The 24,160-nt window shown below is 38.2% G+C and overlaps 1 protein-coding gene across 1 annotated transcript in view; it reads right to left on the reverse strand.

Annotated features, from left to right (window-relative positions):
• Window positions 1–11,396: 11,396 nt before the first annotated feature.
• LOC100777616 (nuclear pore complex protein NUP205) overlaps window positions 11,397–24,160 on the reverse strand; it is a 53,932-nt gene continuing 41,168 nt past the window's right edge. The window contains exons 39-45 of the mRNA XM_006582033.4: window positions 13,450–13,572; window positions 13,242–13,337; window positions 12,982–13,119; window positions 12,779–12,879; window positions 12,173–12,292; window positions 11,823–11,955; window positions 11,397–11,630 (exon numbers count right to left, since the gene is read on the reverse strand). Of these exons, the coding sequence (XP_006582096.1) occupies window positions 11,547–11,630; window positions 11,823–11,955; window positions 12,173–12,292; window positions 12,779–12,879; window positions 12,982–13,119; window positions 13,242–13,337; window positions 13,450–13,572 (795 nt within the window). The 3' untranslated portion in view covers window positions 11,397–11,546. The remainder of the gene's footprint in view (window positions 11,631–11,822; window positions 11,956–12,172; window positions 12,293–12,778; window positions 12,880–12,981; window positions 13,120–13,241; window positions 13,338–13,449; window positions 13,573–24,160) is intronic.

A 24,160-nucleotide genomic window follows, 5' to 3' on the forward strand; every position in this document is an offset into this window, starting at 1 on the left:
TATGGCTACCATTGAATTATCAAGTAGATATGGGAGCAAGTCAGCATAGGACATTGGAATTGGGGTGAATTCTATAGGCTTTCTCGCTGCAAAATTCATTTCTTGGTTGGTGCTCTTGGTTTGTGCTAAAGGTGATGTTCATCATTGGAAGTGCGGAAGACAGACTTTGTGGTTGTTTTAGGGATGGCCTTTGTGGATAACTGGGTGGTGGGTAAGGAGAAGGTTGGTTATTGGCTGAGTAATGACATTGTTGGGTTGGTGGGAAACTTGGCTGTATAGGAATGGCAGTCACAGCACGGGCTTCTCCTTCATCCTCACCCTCTTTATTTGCCCCAGCTTTTTTTTTTTTGCATTTATCAAAGCAAGATGATCAGATTTGCCTCTTTTCAGCCCCACTTTGATCCTTTCGTCGGTGAAGACCATATCATCAAAGCTTAAAGGTGTGTAGCCCACCATCTTTTCATAGTAGAATACTGGTAATGCGTCTACTATTATTGTCATCATTGTTTTTCTCTGTCATTGAGGTGCTACTTGAGCTGCCAAGTCTCTCCACCTTTGGGTGTATCCTTTGAAAGATCCGTGCCCCCTTTTTTGCACATATTTTGTAGTTGCATCCTATCCGAAGTCATTATACCGACACTGCCTAACGAAGGCAACCATTAGGTCCTCCCAGGAATGGACTCGGGAAGGTTCCAAGTTAGTGTACCAGGTAACAACTACCCCAGTAAGACTTTCTTGGAAGGAATGTATCAACAATTCCTCATCTTTTGCGTATGCCCCCATCTTCCGACAATACATCTTTAGATGGTTCTTGGGGAAAGTAATCCCCTTGTACTTGTCAAAGTCCAGCACCTTGAACTTGAGAGGGGTGATGATATTGGGTTCTAGGAACAACTTTTTTAGGTTAGCAAAGGCATAATCTTTACCTCCTTCAATGGCCCTGAGCCTTTCCTCTAGATGATCCAACTTTCCCATTTCTGCCATAGCACGAGGGTTTTTACTTGTTGTGGAATGCAAGAGGTGTAGCTGGGGGTGATACTGAGGGCCTTCCGAAGTGTTTTCAAGGGGTATACCACCAACTGTTTGCCCTTCAGTGGCATATCCGAGCCAAGGCTCGAAGTCGGCTAGATTGTGGTGGGGAATTTCATGTGTCTCTCCCACAGTTTAAGAGACATGTGCATGATCAGTTTGGGGTTGTTGGCTCCCAATGGGTATAGGGGTGGAGTTATTGACATTCTTATTGGGAGTGTACGCCACATTGGGTGGCAAATAGTTGAGAGGCAAGCCATATGGCGGGAAGGCGTGCTCGTTTTGAATTTGCACATCATGGGGGCCGCCCGTACTTCCCAAATCTTTGCCTACCATATCTGAGGTTGGATGATTCATTTGGTTGATGCCGGATGGGGACACCAGGTTCACCTTAGCAACAACACTGGTAGCGACAATTGCAACCGCATTGGCTTCCATTATCTTCTTCACGCTCATCATGGCCTCCATCATTGCGGCCATTTGCTCTTTCATGGCCTCCATGTCGGCCTCCATCTACTCTTGTACCTCCTCTGCTTTACCCATTACTCTAGCTCTAGCACAGGTTTGGTAAGGGCGTCGTAAAGCGGGTTCTTTTTTTTTATATATAACAATGATTAAGTTCTCCTTTTTTTTTTCAAGGAAAGAATGTAATGAGCAATGCAACCAATGAAAAGCATGGATGTATGCGAATGATGCATAGTTGAAGTATTGCGAATTTTTACACAGGACATGGGGTTGAATCAATTTAGATTTTCAACTTGGTCCATGACATCTTTGTCAAGGTGAAACTGGAAGTAACAAGGATATCAACAATCCTAAACGTGTTTGACAGTAGCCGAAGCAATGATGTAACACAATCCACCTTTTGCCCCAACTTTTTGCAAGATGGTTACTTCCATACTTCAACTTGACTCGATGAACCTTTTCGTAAAAGCACGAGCTTGGTTCAACCCCATAACCCAGAGAAAGGCAATTTTGATCGCCAATACTTCAACAAAATTTCATAGGGATGAAAGACTCGAGAATACGCATGTTATGCATGGAAAATGTAATTATGAGATTGAGATGCCCGAAGAGACATCCTTTCTTAATTAACCACGCATTAGGTACCATGCTCAATCATTTTGTTTTGTTGTTTGTGTTTTTTTTTTAATTTTAGAAATGGGTTTATGATCCCTACATGGTTGGCTCATGGTACCTAACACATGCAACTAAGAATGCATCATGAATTTTCATGCTTCCCTTTTTTTTGTTTTTGTTTTGTAGAGGAAAATACAAGGATCATATATAAGCAAACATGTAGAACAAAAAGTATGTTGAACGCATATGCATGATGATGCAATGACTCATGCAAAATGGGAATGTGATAACGGACAAATGCAGGAATGATATGTTCATTATGATGCTGAAGAGATGTTTATGCGGTGCATGATATGAATGCATTTACGGACACGAGAGCCCGGAAAATTATCTCTCCTTATTGCGCATTTGGGGGGCACAGTGCCCCATGTGTGCAGTTAAGAAGACGATTTGGATCTTTCGGCTTCCCATGACAAAAGACGAGACCCACATACAACGCATGTGTGACGGTATGATGCAGATGCGCATGCATGAAACGGAAAGAAAACAACACAAAGGGGTAATTCACACATACGAGACTGCAGAGATCCAACTTTAATGCTACGTTTTGGGCATGATGGCGCCTCAACGTAGTATTAAAAAGGTTACATATTACTCTAAAGAAACCAAACATCACTAGCAAAACTATAAACTAGTGCTATTTACCAAAAAAATGCATGAGAACGAATGGCACGGAGCGTGTTTGCTCTTTGCCCCTATTTGGGAACCTATAGGACAATATCTAGGGGTCTCTAATAACTACTCCCCAACAATTCATAACTCACACGGCTGTTTTCTAGAAGTATCATCACTCAAGATAATAATATTGTGGCGGTATGGAATACCAGCGACAACACATTATAAAGAGAGAAAGCTCTAGACGAGGTTTCACTATTATCAAGCAAGTCGAAGACCTAGCATGATGATAGATTCACCTCCACTCCTTAAATTCCCATGAACCCGAGTATAGGGCCCCTTTTTTACTCAAACCCGTGGGTGCTTAGAATGCAGTATAAAGAATGCGAAATAGACAACAGTTATTTACATTTTACACAGTTCAATAAATGCACACACGAAGTTTCACAAATCCACAATTCCTTAAAATAGGCCTAACTCACAAAAAAGTCCCCAGTGGAGTCGCCAACTGTCGCAACGTGCCCATCGCGGGCGAGCGAGGCAAGGCTCACGGGTGCGCTTTCCAAAGGAGGAAAGGTGCGAGGAGTCGCCACCAACGTTTATTTGTGGAAAACGTCGGGAAAACCGAAGGAAACCGGTCAAAATGAAAATTCTAAGTTCGGGAGTTGTATTTACGTTTGAGGAAGGTATTAGCACCTCTCACGTTTGTCTCAAAGGACAACAGCCTATTTTTTAGAATTGTGGAAATTGTGTTACCTTAACTTTTATTTCTTTTTATTTTTTGAGGTCGACAAAAGCGGTGCTCTTGCTCCTACGTACCCTCCATCAAAGAGGAAATCAGACCTACGTAGTTCTTTCTAAGCGTGAATCAAGCGATTCTTTTTACTTGAAAGGTGATCATTTTAAGGCGTTGGACCTTAAAAATGATCCATTTTACTTGGTAAGAAACTGAAATGATAAACTTTCAAAACCCATTTTTTTGTGGACGAGCTTGACTAGGCGAGTTGATTTTAGCCTTAGTTTCGCTTTAGTTATTAGTCAATTCAAATAAGAATGAGAAATCCCAAACTGAAAACGTCCGATTGATTTTTGTGCTTCATTTTACTAAAAGATATTTTTTGATTATTATATCATTATTTTACCTCTAGAATGGCCCGGATTCGAAAATTACTATTTGCACCCCCCCCCATTTTACTAAATACACCCCCCTTTACCTTTTTTTGGTAATTATTTTTCCGTAACTTTACGAATTTTGTAACGATACTTATTTTCCTTCTGCAAGGTTATGAATCTTTAAGGATTATATATTTACTCTTTTTTAGCTTTCGAAGAAGTTACGAAAACTCACAGATTGCGAAAAACACCCCCTTTCGATTTCTGTCACATCACGGAATTTTCACGGATCGCGTAAGCCTGCTTCCTTTTGATTTTCGGCACGTCTCGGGACTTCACATATTGTGCAACAAAGGGTGCCAAATATCTCGAAGTGGCCAATCAATGGTTGTATATCATCAAATTATAATCCCCGGACGAAATTAGGGTATGACACCTGTGTCTACAGGAGTGTCTGCCCCAGTGTCATGTACATCAGCTCCTACCATTGGCTCATCCGCATATACGGCAGCCTCAACCAAAGCTCTAGCAGCCTCTGTCACAGGGACCACTGGCTCATCGTGCTCAGCTGTGACAGCTACTCTTTGCCTGCGTGTGGATGCGGTGGGTCATTGACGCTGCGGAGCATCATCAGAATCATCACGATCTCCTCTACCCACACCTCTACCAGTAACGTGACCTAAGGCACAACCTAATCCACTGGTTCTAACCATGATCTGCAAATCAGTACCGCAAATTCCATCACTGATTTCAGTCACTCAAATTTCATTGGTCTAACGCAAATTTCATTGACTCAAAGTCATGCAAGTTGTCAGGATTTCATTGACTTTAGGGTTGTCATTCAGTCAATTATTTATTTGCAAAGTTGTCAGGATTACATTTATGTATTTGAAAAGTTTAGTTTAAATGTGTATTTTTTAGAAATTTTAGACAATTAAAAATCAATCAAACCCAATGTTAATATTAGTTGAAGTTAAATTTTGAAGGTGCATTTATAATACTGGATGTATTAAAGGTATGCACCATATTCACCAAGCAGAATATATGTCATTCCTCGTACAATTGGTAGTGGCTTAGTTCCAAGGGTTTCCTTTGAGAGGAACAGTTCTTGGAGGATCATCAACTATAAATGGAGGGTTTTATAGTAGAGCAAGTGAGGAATTTGTATGCAAAGCTGGTTGGGACAAGGAGCTAGTCAAAGTTAACTCTCGTAACTTCCATAGACATTCTCGTAACTTTCATAGACACTCTTGTAGATTTAGAATTTAACTCTTGCTTTTCCATTTTTTAATAAAAAAGTTAAATTTTAGTACATGGTGGGTAAGCTTGTGAATTGCCCACACTTCAAATCTTAAGGACTCTAGTGTGGTGTGAGAGGAGTTATTAGAAATATAATATGAAATCATTTATGCATATTTACTAAACAATTTAAACTTCTACAATTATTGTTGGTTCATGATAATGGCATCGAGGATTTGACTATGATCATGAATCCCCCTTATGCATGCAGTGAGACATCTTGAGATGAGTTATTGTTTCCTGCACTTCCTAGTTGTTTCCTGCACTCCCCTTTTGTCATTCAAAATGGTTAATCTGAAATATTAAATTATATTCTGGAATGTATTTTCTTTTTGCCTTTCGGAATGATTAATTTGAAAGGTCAAAACAATTCTAGAAAGATTATAGAAAACAATTAAGAAGTGCAAGAAGCAACAACCCTTGAGATGGGAGGAGTGAGGACATTTCTACCTAGGCCATTCTTAGTTAACCTAAATACCTAGCAAACTTGATTAGTCCAACCCAATCTTAACTTTGGGCCTACGATTGTCAATATTGCCCAAAACAAAAAACCATCATGCCATGTATCATTGTACTGAACAATCATGTTTCTATTGGATTGTGATTGTTTCAAAGAATTAAGCGACTAGTATTTTTACTCTTTTTCATCAATAATTAGCTTAAACTTATACCTATCATTCATAGAGTTTTAGACTTCACACTTTCATGCATCATATCTAAATTAATTTCCTGCTAGTAACATGTATTGTCATGGACTTGTCAAATGGACCATATCATTTAAGCTTTGAATTTAACCTCGAAAATCAGGACCTCATCATGAAAAAACTCACAATCCTCATTATGTTATGTGCATGACTATTTTCCCATCATATCCCTTAAAAAAGACCACTCTTCGCTTCACTCATCTATGTGTAAGACGAAAAATATTTATATAACAAAAATCCACTTTCAAACCAATTACACACAATCCCACTATTGTCACCTACATTTCTTCTTGTTGGAGTGTCTTGTAAATACTCATTTCAATTCCATTCATCAAGACAAGACACTAGCACAAGAAGACCAATTACTAACCTATTACCAAAGAGCACACCTCAACTAACCTTCTGAATGCAGGGAACCCAAAGAACCTCACAGTCCTTCTAAATGCCACAATCAAGAGTATCATCTTTCATCATAGTAGTAAGTGAAACAAAAAAATAATAATAAAGCTTTTTAATAACTACCTATAATATGTGGTTAAAATTTTGATTGGATTCACTTTTTTCATGAGTTCTTATAGGAAAAAAATAGAACACATTAAATTTCTTCTATCAGTATGTACTTTAACTTCCATAGACACTCGTAGCTTTTCCAATAGCTGATACATAAATCCATTCTGGATTCAAGAAAAAAATTCATTTCATTTTACATTCCTATTTTCTTCTATGAATATTTATAAAAAACATTATCTGAATAGTGCATAACTAGCTTTTTTCAATCACCAATTTAGTATTCAATCCTGAATTTTGACCACTCAACTGCTGTAGGTTACAGGAATGAAACTAGAGCTAAGGGTATAAGGTTCATCTAGAGTAACGACACCTTGGATGAAACCTATGAAGCATACATAAACAAAGCCAAGAATTCAAGTTCAAGGGGAGATGTCATATTGGCAACAGGTGCATTAGGTAGTCCCCAACTTATGATGCTAAGTGGAAATTACATAAAAGGAAATTACAAATTTGCATTAAATCAAATTGAAACAATTGATATTCTCCAAAATTACACTAATTATCAAATATTTAGCATAGATTCAAAGGTGACCCTAATAACCAAAATTCCTAATTTAAAAAAAAAAACTCACTATTTATCAAATATTTAGCAATTTTTAAAATTAAGATTGAAGATTATGGATCACCTTGATCCGTAAACTGCTCGAAGAAAGCTTCCGGATCAACTTGATCTAGAAGCATCTTAAACACCTTACAGATCAAGTTGATCAGTAAGCATCTTCAACAACATCCGGAAGATGCTTACGGATTAACTTGATTCGTAACACACACATCTCCACTTACAGATCAACAATCTACCCTATCGGATCATCCTAACTCTGGCAACAATGGTGGAAACAACATGGTTACGACACTTACCTCGACGGTGGACGGTGATGAAGCTCCCTCGACAGTGGACGGTGGCGTTGCTCTTTACGGAAACCTCCTCAATGCACCTCGCAACCTCTTCACGGCAAGCTCCTCTTCACAACAACAATGGTGGCTGAAGAAAAAGAAGAACCTTTCCCGACAATGGTGACAAAAGGAGACACCGGTGAGGTGAGCAAGAACAATATAAAAATGGTTGAGGTGAGGAAGAAGAAGGAAACGGTCTGAGGAAGAAGAGAAGAAAACACTCTGAGGAAGAAGAAATCGAAATGCAGCGGGAGAGAGACAGTCTCACGATTTTTTTTTAAATATAAGCCAGGGGCATTACAAGCTTTTCACTTCAAGTGCTGGGTGCACCAACAAAAATGCTGGGTGCACCTAGCAACAGTCGCAATTAAAACATTTTTGCTTGTTATGAAGCCAAGTCCAAGATCGAAACTAAACATCATCAATCAAAGATTTTTTATCCAATGAAACATATTAAAAATATTGTTGTTCCTCGTATTCCAAATGCCAAAAATCGTTGAACACCATATCACCTGCCATATCTCACTCTCTACGCGTCCATCAATTGCGAGAAGAAGCGTTCTAAGTTTCCATGGAACGTTGTTGGAAGATTAGAAGAAAACCAAGAGCTACATTCTAACGAAATCTACTAGGCTACCTTGCATGAAATGAAAATATGATAAATTGACTCAATTTGAGAGTGATAGAAGCAACAATGTGAACTGTCCACCAATATATTTCGTCTTTGCAAATTCACAGTTGTTGGCAAGCGGTCCTTTAATGCCCTTTATATGAGAAAAACCACCTTATTTGGAATCTTGATTTTCCAGATAAGTGGGAAAATGGATTTGGGAACCTCTTCACCACCCCTCAAACCTAATAATTATAAGCTGAAGAAGTTAAGTATACTCCAAAGGGGCAAGCTTTCCACATCCACAAATTTTCCCCTTCCTTTCTAACCGTTACAAAGGTGAGAACATCTTTTAGACCTTGTATAAGGATATTTTTCCACTCAAAAGTATTTCTTTACCATATGAACTCCCAACACCAACTATCATTCCTCCAAGAATTCATCATTCCTATTACTTCCTCTTTTTGTTCTGATATTAGGAATTGTCTACAAAATAAATTCACCAAACTATATTACTATTGACCCATTCCTCTAACCAAAATCTAAAAAAAAATTCCTAATCCAATTTTCCACTCAATTCCCTCAACAAACCTCTTATCCCCGCTTCCTCCCCCACAAACTTTCTCAAATCTTTCCACCACAAAGACTCCCTTGGAGCTTCTACCTCCCTCATAAGACATAATCTACCCTCATATTTTGAAATAAGCACATCCCTCCACAAACCTTCCGAAAGTTGAACAAGGTTCCGCGTCCATTAACCAAATAGAGCATCATTAAAAAAATTTAAATTCTTTACACCTAGACCTCACAACTTCTTGCCCTTGCACACATCTTTCCAACTCACCCAAGCTATTTTTTATTTACCTTATCCCTCTCTAAGAATTGTTGTTTGTTGGACGATGGACATAGGCTAGATGATAGCATTGGTCGCCTAGTCCAAGTACTCTTGTTTTCTATATTTTTCATTCAATCGTCTATAATCTAGTCGTCTATAATCTAGTGGAGCGTCAAGTCATGTAGAATGGAGCATTCAGTCTAGTGGTTCATTAACATAAGATATGTTATAACTGTAACTGTTTTATGTTCTTTTGTTGTAACACTTAGTTATTGTCTCCTTTATGAGGAGCTTTATATTTTTGGTTTAGTGAGTTTGAGAGCACTTTGAACCCCTTCATTGTAAACTTTATTATTTGAAATAAACTTAACAATTTGTGGGATATTTCTTCTCCTTCTATTATCTGAACTTCTCTATCTTAATAGAATTTCTTGAATCTTTCCTAATAAGAATCTCCTTTGAAACCCCATAAGTTTCTTATAAACTTCTTTAGACATTTTTGAAAAGGAAAAAGAAGAAGAAGTGATGTCAACACCAAATTTATCAAGCAAATCCTATCCCAAAAAGCACATTCTTATGCTTCCAAAGAGCCAATTTCCTAAAAAACTTATTGATATTGGGTTTCAACATCTCCACCCTCCTAGGATTGATCCCAATACCAAGGTACTCAAAAGGCAAAGATAATAATATCTTACAATTCGACATACTTGCATATCTTTCCACCACCTCCCCACCAACATCGAGAGCCCAAAAACAACTCTTGAAGAAATTTACTTTCAACTTGAAAGCTAATTCCAACATCCTCAAGATTGTTTTGATAGTGAATTTTTTTTTGACATTAACACCCTTTAACTTATCTTTTAGAACATAAACCCCCCAACCATCCACTTCTTGATTCAACCAAACACTTCTTCCACCACCCATTGTTGTCATCATCATCATTCCCACGCTAGTGCCACTTTAACTATTGGTGTTGTCATCATCATTGATGTCATTACTATCATTATAACACAAACACACCCATAAATTAATTTTAATATGATAAGAAAACATCATAGTAGTTTATTTTGAAATTAAAAATTATAAGAAAAAACAAAAACTAATTTTTATAAACTTTAAAAATATGCAATTTTTAAAACTTACAGGAAAAAAAAACTCCAAAGGCTTAGTTATTGAATAAAGGTTATTAAACTAATTTGTTCAACCCTACACTTTCATCGACTTGTAATTGAATATATAATTTTAAAAATTTATAATTAAATTCTTAAAAATTTATATTATTAAATTTCTAATAGTTATGGTGGCAAGATGTTTGATAGTACTTATTTATGCCAATTTAGATTTAAGTTTGCATTAGTGAAAGATGACAAAATGAAGGAGAACTGAATATAATAGTGTCGTTTTATCATTTTGCATTGGTAAAGTGAAAATGAAATACAAAAAAAGTTCTTATTTATTTCCATTTTACCTTTTTGCTTGTCTTGAAGGAACGAAAAATTCATATCATATCACAATATATCTCAATAAGAAAATAAAGATTTGTTCATTATATTCGCTTTCAGTCCTTGGCTAAGCTAATTAGATCGATTTATTATATTAAACTTTGATCTCTTTTACTTGCTATTTTACGAAGAGCCTAATTCTCATAAAAGATTGACACCAAGCAAAGAAAGCACACTGGACTAAACCAAGGGCACTCCCGCAGGTTCCTTTGATAGAAGATCGTACTTAAAGTCAGAAAGATGTATAGATGAGATGATTCAATAAATTTCATGTATGTTAGTGGTATCATTTAAAATCACCTGGAGAGGTCGTTTTCAACAATCTTTTTATACGTCTACACCATATTGCTTACTAGCTGAATTTCTTTCTAATTATTTCGTTGTGATTATGTTAATAATTTCTTAAACGAAGTTGAATTCGGCATAAATATTATTGCAAGCGCTGTAGTAATTTTTTTTCTTAGTGAAGAGAGCTATTTTTTTTATGGAAAAGAATTACTTCATGAATTTGGTTTTCAGGTCAGATGTTGATATAATGCGTAACATATTTAGCATAGTGAAAAGTTAAATTTTTTGCATTTTGCCCAGTCATTTACGCTTTTTCTAAAAGGTATCCTGACTTTTTGCTTGATGCAGCAACTTTATGAATTGTGTAGATCCGATAACATGTGTACCAAAAAAGAAAATGAAAACAAGAAAAAAATGAGCTTAAGTTGTCAGAGCACTCAATTGGAAGAACGTAGAAAAACATTTAGCTCAATTGCATTTCTTCCAATTGGTACGTTTTATTTGACAACAGATCCGTTGTTGGTACACGTTAGAGGCTCTACACACAATTCATAAGGAGCTGCATAATGTAAAAAGTCAGGATTCCTTTTAGAAAAAGCGTAAATGACAGGGAACAATGCAAAACAATAAAAAAACAAATTAACTCCACCATATTAAATATGATACGCACAAGATCAAAAACATCTGACCAGAAAACCAAATCCATAGTAATGCATTTACATCAGGCTTCAAAAGCTTTTCCAGGATATCAAGAATAACTTTCATGCAACTACAGATATAACATTAAAAGGGCACAGTTGACTTGCATCTGCACTACATAAAGGGTGAAGTTAATTTCTTACAGGTTGAACTCAATTCCAAGACTATAATTAGAACTTTACATAATTTACAGCGCACAATCAGTTAATTTAAGTGGAGTAATTGAATTTGGGAAGCCACTTAATAATCTACACAATCAATTTTTGAATTGCAAGATCTTTGGCAGAAGTTGCTAATCTGCGGAATACTTTGAGATTGTGCCCTACTTTCTCCTGAAAAGAAAAAAAAAAGCAATGATCAAGGTGAGCATCTTAATTACAAGCATACTAACATAGCTCAATTAGGGGAAACTTGATTTAAACTAAATACATGACAATTTTGCATATACGACCATATTATGGAAAGATCCAGAACTGACAAAACCATTGGAACATTAACAAGAATTACAGTATTGGAACCCATACCTCACTCAGCAACTCAAGTCGCTCAAGGGTTGGAACTAACTTTCCATATAACATAGCAACGTCCTGTTGTGCATCATATTTGGCACCATATGCAATTGTTTTTGTACTCAAGGTAGAATCGAGTGCAACAGAGCTGCCAAAAGATACAACAAGATTTAGCCTAAAGAAAATGTAAGAGTTATATGCTATGACAACACAACTCATTGTTTACATCAAGATAGGGCTTGGTTTCCTCTTTTTCCTTTGTATGGCCATAAAACTTTAATCTTTAGGAACACAAGACTGTATCTTGATTTTAGCTCCATTAACAATAGCATTCATATTACCTTTCCGGAAAATTAATGTCTTACCTCTCTTGAAGATGGATAAGGATGATATTTAGCACATGTTCAGAGAGTGGCAGTAATAAAATGATTAGCTGATCCCTACTAGCAACAACTCGACACATTTCTACCATTGCAATGTACCTCCTGTAAAACATGTTTTACAAGGAATGTTATGGAAAATGGAGAAAGATACTAAAATTTGGAGAACATAGTAATAAATGTGAGCAGATATATAAACCAAATAATCATAGAACTCAAATTAAATAAAAAATAGAGCAGAAATAAGTTGAGATAAAAAGATAATTAGTACTCTTTGGCTGCAAAAGGAAAATACAGAGGAATGATAATTCCTGCTGCCCAGCTCAACTCAGAGAACAGAAAGGTCTCTGCCCACAACTAACTAAATGATTCTCCCCCCTTTTTCTCTCTCTAATCACACCCCTGATAACAGATTTTCCCATTACACGGATCACACCCTTTTCTCACTCCTTGCCACGTGGGTATTCCCATTCTGCCCCTTACTACTTTTAACATAAACCTGCCACACATTGGGCTTGGGCCACTGCTGGATTCACGGCTCATTTGGACCCCTTTTCACATTGGAGGTCCTAATACAGACAAATGACTAACCTTTTATGTATGTTATCTGAAGATGAAACAGAGTCTTGCCGGACACACATATTGATGATTTCATCAACTTCCTGCCTTGACAGTTCATTTATGTCTCGAATCTGCAAAACCGCATATAAGATGTTGCTTATGTTTATAAAACAAGCAATAATGTAAAACATATCAGGATGAAGATAAAGAGACAAGTTTCTTTGCATTCTCACCTTATTCAGTAACAAGGATTTCTCCTCAGCTGCCCTTTCAAAAGCAGTTGTGACAGAAAAAAGAAGAGAATTAAGCAAGCTCAATGTGGGTTGTTGAAGTTCAACAGAAGCAGCGTAACTGGAAGAGGCATCTGAAGGCTGAGACAGCATATAAACAAATTTCTGTTTCACTAACAAGGGGAAAAAATGCAGATACAAAAGACAAATAGGGAAAATAGCTCAAGGTCAATATCAAACTGCCTGCTGAATGTATAGTATACCTGTAATCTCAGGGATTTCTTTGTGACTAGAAAATACAAGTAAGAGCTCAGGCTGTAGCACAAATTAAACATCTGTAGTTCTGAATTCCTCTGATTCTGATCACTCATCAGGCAATATCACCAAAAGATAGGGATCATTATTATGTACACAATGCCAGAACATTCTTTCCCAAATCCAAAACGTGAATTAAGAAAACTGCAAACTCACCTCAGGTGATACTCTTGATTGAGCAAAACTAGGAATCTTTGAATCACGTGAGAAAAGAGCATGCATCAGACCAAAAAGCCCTTGAACAAAACCGTACTCATTGCTCTCTTCATATGGCCAAACCTATCACAAATAGGAAAAAAAAAATGTAAAGCAACAATAAGAAACAACTCTAATTCACTAAGTAGCATTAACATCAGTAATGGACATTTTCAGAAACCTTTGGGGGCTGGAACTTGGAAGTATGTCACCATTGTGCATTGAATAGAAGATTATGTAAACCAGTCACATGAAAGGTAAAGTTGGCAAAGCATTTGACTACATAGTAATTTATCTAAATATAATATCATTTGACTTCACCTAACACCTATTAAGGCATATAGGAGAGTATACTTACTCACCCAGCAGTAGCGCCTTTTCTTTTCATAACTGTTAGTCTGATTATTTGGGTAACTGTCTATATATACAGATTCGTAAACAGTTACTCATTAGGTTGATTTTATCAATACAATCTCTCTCTCTCTCTCTCACTCTGAATCTATTATGGTATCGGAGCAAGGTTGATCCTAGGCTAATTTTTTATGGCTTCCACTTCATCTCTTCCTCCTCCACCACCGTTGTCTCCGGCAGTGACACCTTCTCCAATTACATTATTTGGTATAATGAAGTTCAGCTGGTCATCAAAGGTCATGGTTTATTGGATTTTCTGGTTGCTCCGATCACTCCGTCGCGATTTGATACTGTCGCTGATCACGGTGCGGGGATTGTGTTGCAGGAGTATCTAAACTGGGAAAACCAGATTCTAAACTATCGTTCTTCCTCGTCTTGTTGGATGCAACACTTTATGGCAGCTCTGGGAGAAACTCCATGCGCATTTTTACTCTATTGCTCGCACGAAGAAAAGGCAGCTTTGTATGGATCTGCGCAATGTCTCTCTGGAAAATTACAGGATCATTGATTATCTTCTCCACATTCAGACGCTTGTTGATTCGCTCACTTCCATTGGTGATTCTGTTTCGCAGAGTGAGCACGTGAATATTATTCTTGAGGGACATCCAACGAAGTATGAATCAACGATAGCCTTCATTTACAATAAGTCTAAACTGATGCCTATTGTCAGTGATGGATCCAGAAAATATTTTGTGGGGGCAAAATATAATCTAATATTTTCTCAGACGAAAGATAGTATAAACTCTACCAAAAGAGTATTAGAAAAATTGAAAATAATAAAAACTAAAATGATAAAGTGAATAAAATTAGTACCAATTTATTTTCTCTTTTATCTTGTTTTTAATTTTTTTACATTCATCTTTTTAAAATAATTTTCTAATGGGGGCAACACCTAGTTTTTTACGAGAGCAAAAAAAATGTTTATTCACTATATTTTAACCAGTTTTAAATTGGTTCTAAGAACTGGATCAGTTTCGAACTGGTTTTTGAATTATTTTTTTTTTAAAATAAAAAAAAATCCAAGTGAAAACCAGTTCGCTTAACCAAACCGGTTTTGTAGAAACAATTCAGTTAACTAAATTGGTTTTATAAAACAACACTCTCCTTTTTTCTTGAACTAGTTCAAGAAAAAACTAATTTGATTTAGATTCGGTTCAATCCGAACTGGTTTTTTTGCACACCCCTACTTCTAACAATGGAGGTTACATTAACTCCGGTAATTACAACAATTTTGGCCGTGGTGGTGGTGGCTGGAATAACTTCTACCACGGTGGCCACGAGGGAGGTTGTGGCCGTGGGGCACATGGTGGTGGAAAGTTTGTTGATGTACAATGTCAGGTTTGTCACAAGTATGGTCATGAGGCAACCTATTGTCATCAATCTCTAACCTATGGATTATACCAACTCATCTTCTCCTCAACTCTTAATCTAAAACCCAAACACCCACTCAACCTTCACAATGGCTTTCTACCACTGCTCAACCTCAGTATACTACCTTTTTCACCCTTACCCGCCCCAATACATGACACCTTACTATTATCCCCCACCTCTAGTTCAGCCTTACCCCTCCACCTCCTCAAGACCTATACCCCAGGTTCATGTTGCCATTGTGCAACCAGCCCAAACTTCCAATTGATACCCTGATTCTGGTGCTTCTCACCATGTAACCAATGTATCCCACAACATTTAGCAACTCACTCCTTTTGAGGGCCCTGATCAGATTACTATTGGCAATGGTCAAGGTCTCAATATAAATGCTCCAGGTGTCTCTTCCTTTCATTCTCCTTTCAACTCTAAAGTACCTTAACTCTTAAAAGCTAGTTATTCGTTCCTTCAATCACTAAAAATCTTCTAAGTGTTAACCAATTCTGCAAAGATAACTCAGTTTTCTTTGAATTTCATTCCACTTCCTTGACTCCACTTCCTAAAGAGGTGCTTATTCATGGATTGGTGGGTCATGATGGACTCCACTTCCTTGACTTGCTTCAGCCCTCAAAGCCTCACTTAGCACCTATATTGTAGTCTAGTATCTCTGTAAATAGGATGCACAATACTTCCTTTGTAAGTCCCTCTTCTTGTTTGAATCATGTACCCCATATAAATGTTGCTTTCCACTTGTACTGATTCTTATGCCATTTGGCACTCCAGACTTGGTCGTCCAAGTGCCAATGTTCTAAAACTTGTACTCAAGTTGTGTAATATTTCCCCTATTAATAAAACAAGTTCAGATTTTTGTTCCCATTGTTGTGTTGGTAAATCTCCAGACTCCCTTCCTCCTCTTCTATGTCTGTTTACTAAAAACCTTTTGAGTTGGTATATACTGATCATTGGGGTCCAGCACTGATGAGAATCCTGAAACTAGCCAAATACAGGCTAAAGGCCCAAGTGGAGAAGGACAAAGCCCCCGAGTGGAGAAGGATGAAGGCCCAAAGGCAAAGACACTATCAAGACTATTAATTGTTGCTGAAGGCCCAGATTAATTTGAAGGCCCATAATAAATATGTTCTATTTATTTTTATTTATAATTTTTTTGGCCCAAACTATTTTGAAGGCCCATGTCTATTTTTATCTTTTTGTTCAGATACACTATAAGTATTTGTTTTTGTTTTCAATAAAGGGGACTTTTTGGCATTTTCATAAAATTTGGTGAGAGTGTCTCTCTGGGTTCCTTGTTGAACCAATCTCAGACTTATCAAAGTAATCATTGTGGCGTCTACCCTGACTTATCTTCCTTCACCGGAAGTGGCGTCATCCAAATCTTCGTTGCCTGTATCAAGTGATCCGCTCCTGGTCAGGATCACATCAAGCACCCTCTACTTCTCATTCGGGCTTCAATTACTATGTAACTTATGTTGATGCTCATTCCGGATTTACCTGGTTATATCTGCTAAAAAGCAAGTCAGACACACCAACAGTTTTCAGACAGTTTCACACTATGGTTCAAACTCAGTTCAGTCTGACTGGGGAGGTGAATACAGACCTTTCACCAAATTTCTTGCTGAACTTGGGTGTCATTCACAGACTTATTTGTCCACATTCCCATCACCAAAATGGGGTTGTGGAAAGGAAGCACAAACGCATAGTAGAAATGGCTTTAACTATGCTGTCTCAAGCTATCTTTGCCATGGAGTATTGGGATCATGCTATTACCTCAAGTGTGTACTTAATCAACAGGATCCCTTCTTCTGCAATTCAAAAGGCTGTCCTTTATCAAAAGCTATTTGATAAACTTCCAGATTACAAATTTCTGCTTGTTTACTTATCCTTAAGTCTTTGGCAGTGTCTGTTTCCCTTTACTCAGACCATACAACCAGCACAAGTTTCAGCCTAGATCTCAGGAATGTGTTTTTCTAGGCTACTCTTTATCTCACAAAGGCTACAAGTGTCTCTCTGTTGGATGTAGTCTTCAATGAAGCCAAGTTTCCAAATCCTCAACTCTTTGCTGAACCTGCTGCTGCTTCATCTTCCACACTCCAGCCTAACATTTTGGCTGTTTTGCCTAACACTCACTCCTGCAGTGACTATGGCTCCGTCTCTCCACTCACAGCAGGCTCTAATGGTGAGGCTCCATCCTCTTCCACCAGTCCCATTACAGCAGCTGATGTTGATACTGGTTCCCCTTCACCAGTGGTAGCCTCCCCTGCAATAACAGCTCCAGAACCTGATGTTTCTACATCTGTGCAACCCTCTACAGTTCTGGTCAGGCCTGAAAATATTCACTCTATGTGCACAAGAGCTAAAGCTGGGATTGTCAAACCCAGAATTCAACCTACACTCCTTACTCATGCTGACCAAATCAACAAAGTCAGCTCTTGCATGTCCCATCTGGCATGCAGCAATGAGAGCAGAATATGATGCTCTTCTTAACAATCAGACTTGGACACTTGTTGATTTACCTCTCTCAAGAGTCTCCCATTGGTTGCAAATGGGTTTTAAGGGTTAAAAAAAACCCAGATGGTACAGTTAGCAAATATAAAGCCAGGCTTGTTGCCAAAGGCTTTCATCAAAGACTTGGGTATGATTACAATGAGACTTTCACACCTGTAATCAAACTTGTTACTGTCAAAATTCGTTTGACTCTTGCTATTACTCATAAATGGAAACTCCAGCAGCTTGATGTCAACAATGCCTTCCTCAATGGCATTCTTCAGGAGGAAGTCTTCATGACTCAGCCACCTGGCTTCGAAGCTTCCAACAAGCAGACTTGGAATGTGATGTTTGGGATCTTCATGACTCAACCACCTGGCTTTGATGTCAACAATGCCTTCCTCAATGGCATTCTTAGATTCTTAGAATGTGAGTTTAGGCCTAACTCAATCCCAAAAGCTAGCTCAAGGGGTGAGGATTGTCCCTCACTTATATACTCTAACTTGAGTTTAGGCAACAGGTTTTTTTCTTCCGCTGCGTGGCCTGTATTGCCGCTTTTTCCCCTCCCTTTGATGGCCTATATTGCCATTTTTTTCTGCCTTAAAATACCCTCCACGCATTTGAATCTCACCCAACAAAACTGAAAATGCCTGCAGCAGCCAATAACCCCGCCCAAGCCAAAAATAACAGCACTGTTGAGCTGCAAAATATTCAACCCAGCCATCGTCTCAATGGCAAAAACTACCTCAATGGTCTCACTTTGTCCAATCCTTTCTAAAAAGAAGGGCAAGTTGAATCATCTTACAGGGAAAGATGCACCAAAATCCACAGACAGTACCTTTGGTACATGGGATGAAGCAGATGCAGTAGTGATGACGTGGTTGTGGAATTCCATGGTGCCAGAGGTGAGCGATGCTTGCATGTTCATGAAGACCGCAAAGGATGTGTGGGATAGTTGTAAACAAAAATGAAGATCCCGACTACCAAACAAGGAGACCGATCCGCTAGTGAGTATGCCCAGACTATGCAGAATCTTTGGTTGAAGTTAGACCATTATGAACAATTTGAAGCAAAATGCACAGAAAATGCTGATTTACTAAAACCTTACAAGGAAAAGGACAGAATCTATAAGTTCTTGACAGGACTAAATAGTGAGTTTGATCCTGTAAGAATTCAGGTGCTGGGAAAGGAGTTATCCTCACTCAATGAAACCATGGCTGCCTTCCAGGTAGAAGAAGCACGTAGGGAGGTGATGGTGGAGCCTCAATCCACTGAAAGTTCTACCTTAATTGCACAAAAGGGAAAGATTGATCAATGGCAAACCAGTCAACCTGGAGGTGTAGCCCCCAAGATGGAGATCGACAAAGGGAAGAACAAGGATTCTCTATGGTGTACCTTTTGTAAGAAGCGAAGACACACCCAAGATAGATGCTGGAAACTTCATGGTAAGCCTCCAAATCAGAACCGAAATTGGACCACCAAAGGTACTCAATGAGGAGAACCAGCACGAGCCCACCTGGCTTAGTCAGGTGCTGCAGCGGGCAGTCCATCCAGATCCCTTAGAGATTACAATACAGAAGAAATTAAAAAATTGAGAGAAGTCCTAGAAACTTTAGTCAAACCCACTAACACAGGTAGTTCTTCCTTGGCATTCTCAGGTACTTCCTAAGCCTATGCTCTCAGTGTTCTACAATCTACTGCACAAGGGACATAGGTTGTTGATTCTGGAGCTACGGATCACATGACCCATTCCTCTACTGAATTTATCTCATATAGGCCTTGTCCCAACAATAAAAAAATTGCAACTGCAGATGGCACACTTATTACAGTTGTTGGAAAGGGAGACATTCTCCTAAGTTAGGATTTAAGTTTGAGAGATGTTTTACATGTGCCCAAATTATCTGTCAAACTACTTTATATTCATAAACTTACAACGGATTTACAATGTTTAGTGACATTCTCTCCCACACTTTGCAAATTTCAGGATTAGGGAATGAGGAAGATGATTGGACTTGCTAGGGAGGAAAATGGGTTCTACCTTCTTGAGAAAGCTCGTGGGACATGTAGCACTAAGAGTCAACTTCCAATGTTTTTGCTGTCAGAGTCACTTTCTTCCCACAATAAAGACCTCTGGTTGTGTCACTATCGTTTAGGTCACCCTTCATTTAGTACTCTAAAAATTATGTTTCCTAGCTTGTTTCAAGGACTAGACATAGGAGTGTTTCATTGTGACGATTGTGAATTTGCAAAACACACAAACATGTTAGCTTTCCTATCAGTAATAAAAGAATGTTAGTTCCTTTTTCCTTGGTACATAGTGATGTTTGGGGTGCATCCAACATTCCAAATATCTGGGTCCCGTTGGTTTGTCTTTTTTATTGATGATTGTACTCAGGTATCCTAGGTGTATCTCTTGAAACAGAAAAGCAAAGTCATTCAGATATTCCAATTTTTTTCAGATGACAAGAAATCAGTTTGAGATAGCCATCAAATGATTCCGTTCTGATAATGCCAAAGATTATTTTAACCAAACATTGTGTTCCTTCTTCAGTGAACATGGAATTAGTCATGAATCATCATGTGTCCACACCCCACAACAAAATGGGGTGGCTGAACAAAAAATTGGGCATCTTCTAGCTGTTAACCGAGCATCTTTATTCCATACAAACGTTCCAAAACAGTATTGGGGGGAGGTTGTCCTTACTGCTGCCTACTTGGTTAATTATTTACGCTCTCAGACTCTTCAAAACAGCAGCCTCATTCAACTGTTCTCCAAGTTTTACCCACACTTTAAAACTTCAAATAACCTTGTTCCTAGAATCTTTGGGTGTGTCCTTTGTCCACATTCATTCTCCTCATCGAGGAAAACTTGATCCTTGATCTATCAACTTCATATTTGTCGGTTACTCCCCTACCCAAAAGGGATACAAGTGTTATCATCCAGCCACAAACTTTGTGTCTATTGATGTCACTTTTGTTGAAACTGAATTTTTCTTTTCCCAACCTTATCTTCAGAGGGAGAACTCACGCATGGAAGATAAGGATTATTTGTTCAAGAATCTTTCATTCATCTCCCCAGGCAAATCCAATATACTTGAGTCAAGTCCTATACACATTTCTTCTAGTTCTACACACACTCCCTCTGCCCCTGCTTTGAGTCCAAAGACCACCGGAACATGGACTCCAAGTGTTGTCTGTCCACTACAAATTTACACACAAAGGGAAAAACCTATTATCCTACCTGTACAAGTTCCAGATTCTGAACTAATACCAGAAACTGAAACTAACGAGACTGTCTTGAAAGACCAGAATATACTCCCTGAAACTGAAACTGATGGGATTGTTTTGGAGGAGCAGAATATGCCCATTGATGCTGAGGATTTTTCGATTGCAATAAGGAAAGGAGTTAGAACATGTACACAGAGGCCAAGGTATCCATTATCTCACTTCATGTCCTATGATAAACTGTCCAACAATCATAGAAGTTTTCTTACTCATTTAAACACTATCACTATCCCAAAAACTGCTAATGAAGCACTGGATAGCAAAGAAAGGAGAGAAGCTATGAAAGTTGAAATGGATGCACTAGAGAAAAATGAAACTTGGGAGTTGGTAGAACTTCCTAAAGAAAAGAAACTTGTTGGCTGTAGTGGGTATTCACTGTTAAATATAAGGCAGATGGGACACTACAAAGGTATAAGGCAAGATTAGTAGCTCCCCAAAGATACGGGATTGACTACCTTGAGACTTTTTTCTCTTGTTGCAAAAATGAACACTATTAGAATATTGTTGTCTCTAGCAGCTAACTATGGATGGAGTTTGCAGCAATTTGATGTCAAGAATGCTTTCCTACATGGCATCCTTGAAGAGGAAATTTACATGGAGGTCCCACCTGGGTTTAACTTTGAGAAAGGAAAGGTTTGTAAGCTAAGGAAGGCTCTCTATGGATTGAAACAGTCCCCTATGGCCTGGTTTGGCAGGTTTGCTATGGTGATGAAGGCAATAAGGTATAAACAAAGTCAAGGAGATCACACTTTTTTCATTAAGCATTCAGCTTCAGGGGGAGTTACTGCACTAATTGTCCTTGTGGATGATATAGTTGTAACAGGGAATGACAAAGCAGAAATAGACATCCTAAAAGGGTGTTTGATAAGAGTTTGAGATTAAAGAGCTAAGCAAATTAAAATACTTTCTTGGCCTTGAAGTGGCACATTCTCATCATGGTATTTTCATCTCCCAACAGAAATATGTGCTGGATTTATAATCTGAAACTGGTAAATTGGGATGCAAACCAGTAGAAACTCCTATTGAGCAGAATCACAGACTGAGTGAATATGTTGAAGATGCAACCGTGGACAGAGAATCCTATCAAAAACTAGTTGAAAAATTAATCTATTTGTCTCATACCACGCCAAACATAGCTTATGCAGTGGGAGTGGTAAGTCAGTTCATGCATAATCCCAAAGAAAATCATCTTAGAGCTGTTTACCACATTCTGCAGTACTTGAAAGGTACTCCTGGAAAGGGAATTTTATTTAAAAAAGGGGAGGAAATGACTTAGGAGGCCTATACAGATGCTGACTATGCTGGATCTCCTCCAGATACTGCACTTTTCTTGGAGGAAACTTGGTAACTTGGAGGAGCAAAAAATAAAACGTTATTGCAAGGTCAAGTGCAGAAGCAGAATTTCGGGCTATGGCCTTAGGAATTTGTGAACTCCTATGGCTAAAAATAATTCTAGATGACCTAAATATTGAGTGGAATGGACCTATGAAGCTATATTGTGATAACAAGTCAGCAATAAACATTGCACATAAGCCAGTGCAACATGATAGGACCAAGCATGTTGAAGTAGACAGACACTTAGTAAAGGAAAAGTTGGATAATGGGACAATTTGTACACTATTTGTATCCACAGGAAATCAGGTAGCAGATGTTCTAACAAAAGGATTAAGTGGCTCTACATTTCAATCTATTGTTAGCATGTTGGGAATGGATAACATCCACTCACCAACTTGAGGGGGAGTGTCAGAATCCCACTGTATATTTTATTTCCTTTTATAGATAGGATTTAAATCCCATAATTAGGAAATTTGATTAGCTGCATATTTTGTAGTTATGACCAGGAATCATTGAACCTTAATTATAGGAATTGACAGTGGGTACAATGATGAGCATTAGTTTAGGAGTTTTCTTTTTTAGATTACCTTGTATTCTCTTTAAGAGCAAATGCTCTTCTATCAATAATAATTAGAAAATTATTCTCTGACACTTGCCAAAGCTATTTATGGCCTTAAGCAGGCCCCAAGAACCTGGTTTGATAAACTCAGAACCACACTTCTCAACTACAAGTTCAAATCCAGAAAGTGTGACCCTTCTTTATTTGTTTACTTTGAATCCACTACTGTAATCTGCATGCTAGTCTATGTAGATGACAATATAGTGACAGGGAATAATCCAACCTTCATCAGGTCTCTGGTTTCCAAACTCAATTCTAAGTTCTCTCAAAGATTTGGGTGATCTTGACTACTTTTTGGGCATTGAGGTCAGCTCTCAATCTAATGGTTCCATCATTCTTAATCAGTCAAAGTATATTAGAGACCTATTGGCTAAGACTAATAAGGACGAAGCCAATCCTATTTCATCTCCCATGGTTGGTGGCTGCAAATTAACAAAAACGGGCCATGAGTCTTTCGCTGATCCTTCTCTATCGGTTGTAGGTGCTCTTCAATATGCAACTATCACAAGACCAGAAATTAGTTTCAGTTAACAAAGTTGGCCAGTCATTAGTAAACCCACTGAACAGCACTGGATGGTAGTTAAAAGGATACTTAGGTATCTCAAAGGCTCTATAAATTTTGGCTAGCATATGCAACCTAATTTCTGTGTCACATTACTCTGTCCAAGTCTATTGTGATGCTGACTGGGCATCTGATCTGGATGACAGAAGGTCAATCTCTAGTGCTGCCATCTTTCTAGGTCCCAATTTGGTATCTCGTAGTCAGTGATGGCCAGATCGAGTAGTGGCAGAGTATAGAAGTTTAGCTCAAGCTACAGATGAGGTAACTTGTATTCAATCTCGTTTGGTTGAACACAAGGTTCCTCATGCTCCTCGTAATATTCTGTGATATCCTTGGCCCATAATCTTGTTTTGCATTCCAGAACAAAACAAATAGAGCTTGATTTGTTCTTTGTTCTAAATAAGGTCATTGGAAAGCATCTTCAGGTGGTCCATGTTCCTGTCGCTGATCAGAGGGAAGATATTCTTAACAAGGCTCTCACCCCTGATACCTTTGCTACTTACAGAGCCAAGCTCAGTGTGGTTGAGAAGCATTTTTCCAACCACTGCTGAGCTTGCAGGGGGGTACAGGAGAGTATACTTACTCGCCCAGCA

Source organism: Glycine max, chromosome 6, assembly GCF_000004515.6.
Source record: "Glycine max cultivar Williams 82 chromosome 6, Glycine_max_v4.0, whole genome shotgun sequence".
Taxonomy (NCBI): domain Eukaryota; kingdom Viridiplantae; phylum Streptophyta; class Magnoliopsida; order Fabales; family Fabaceae; genus Glycine; species Glycine max.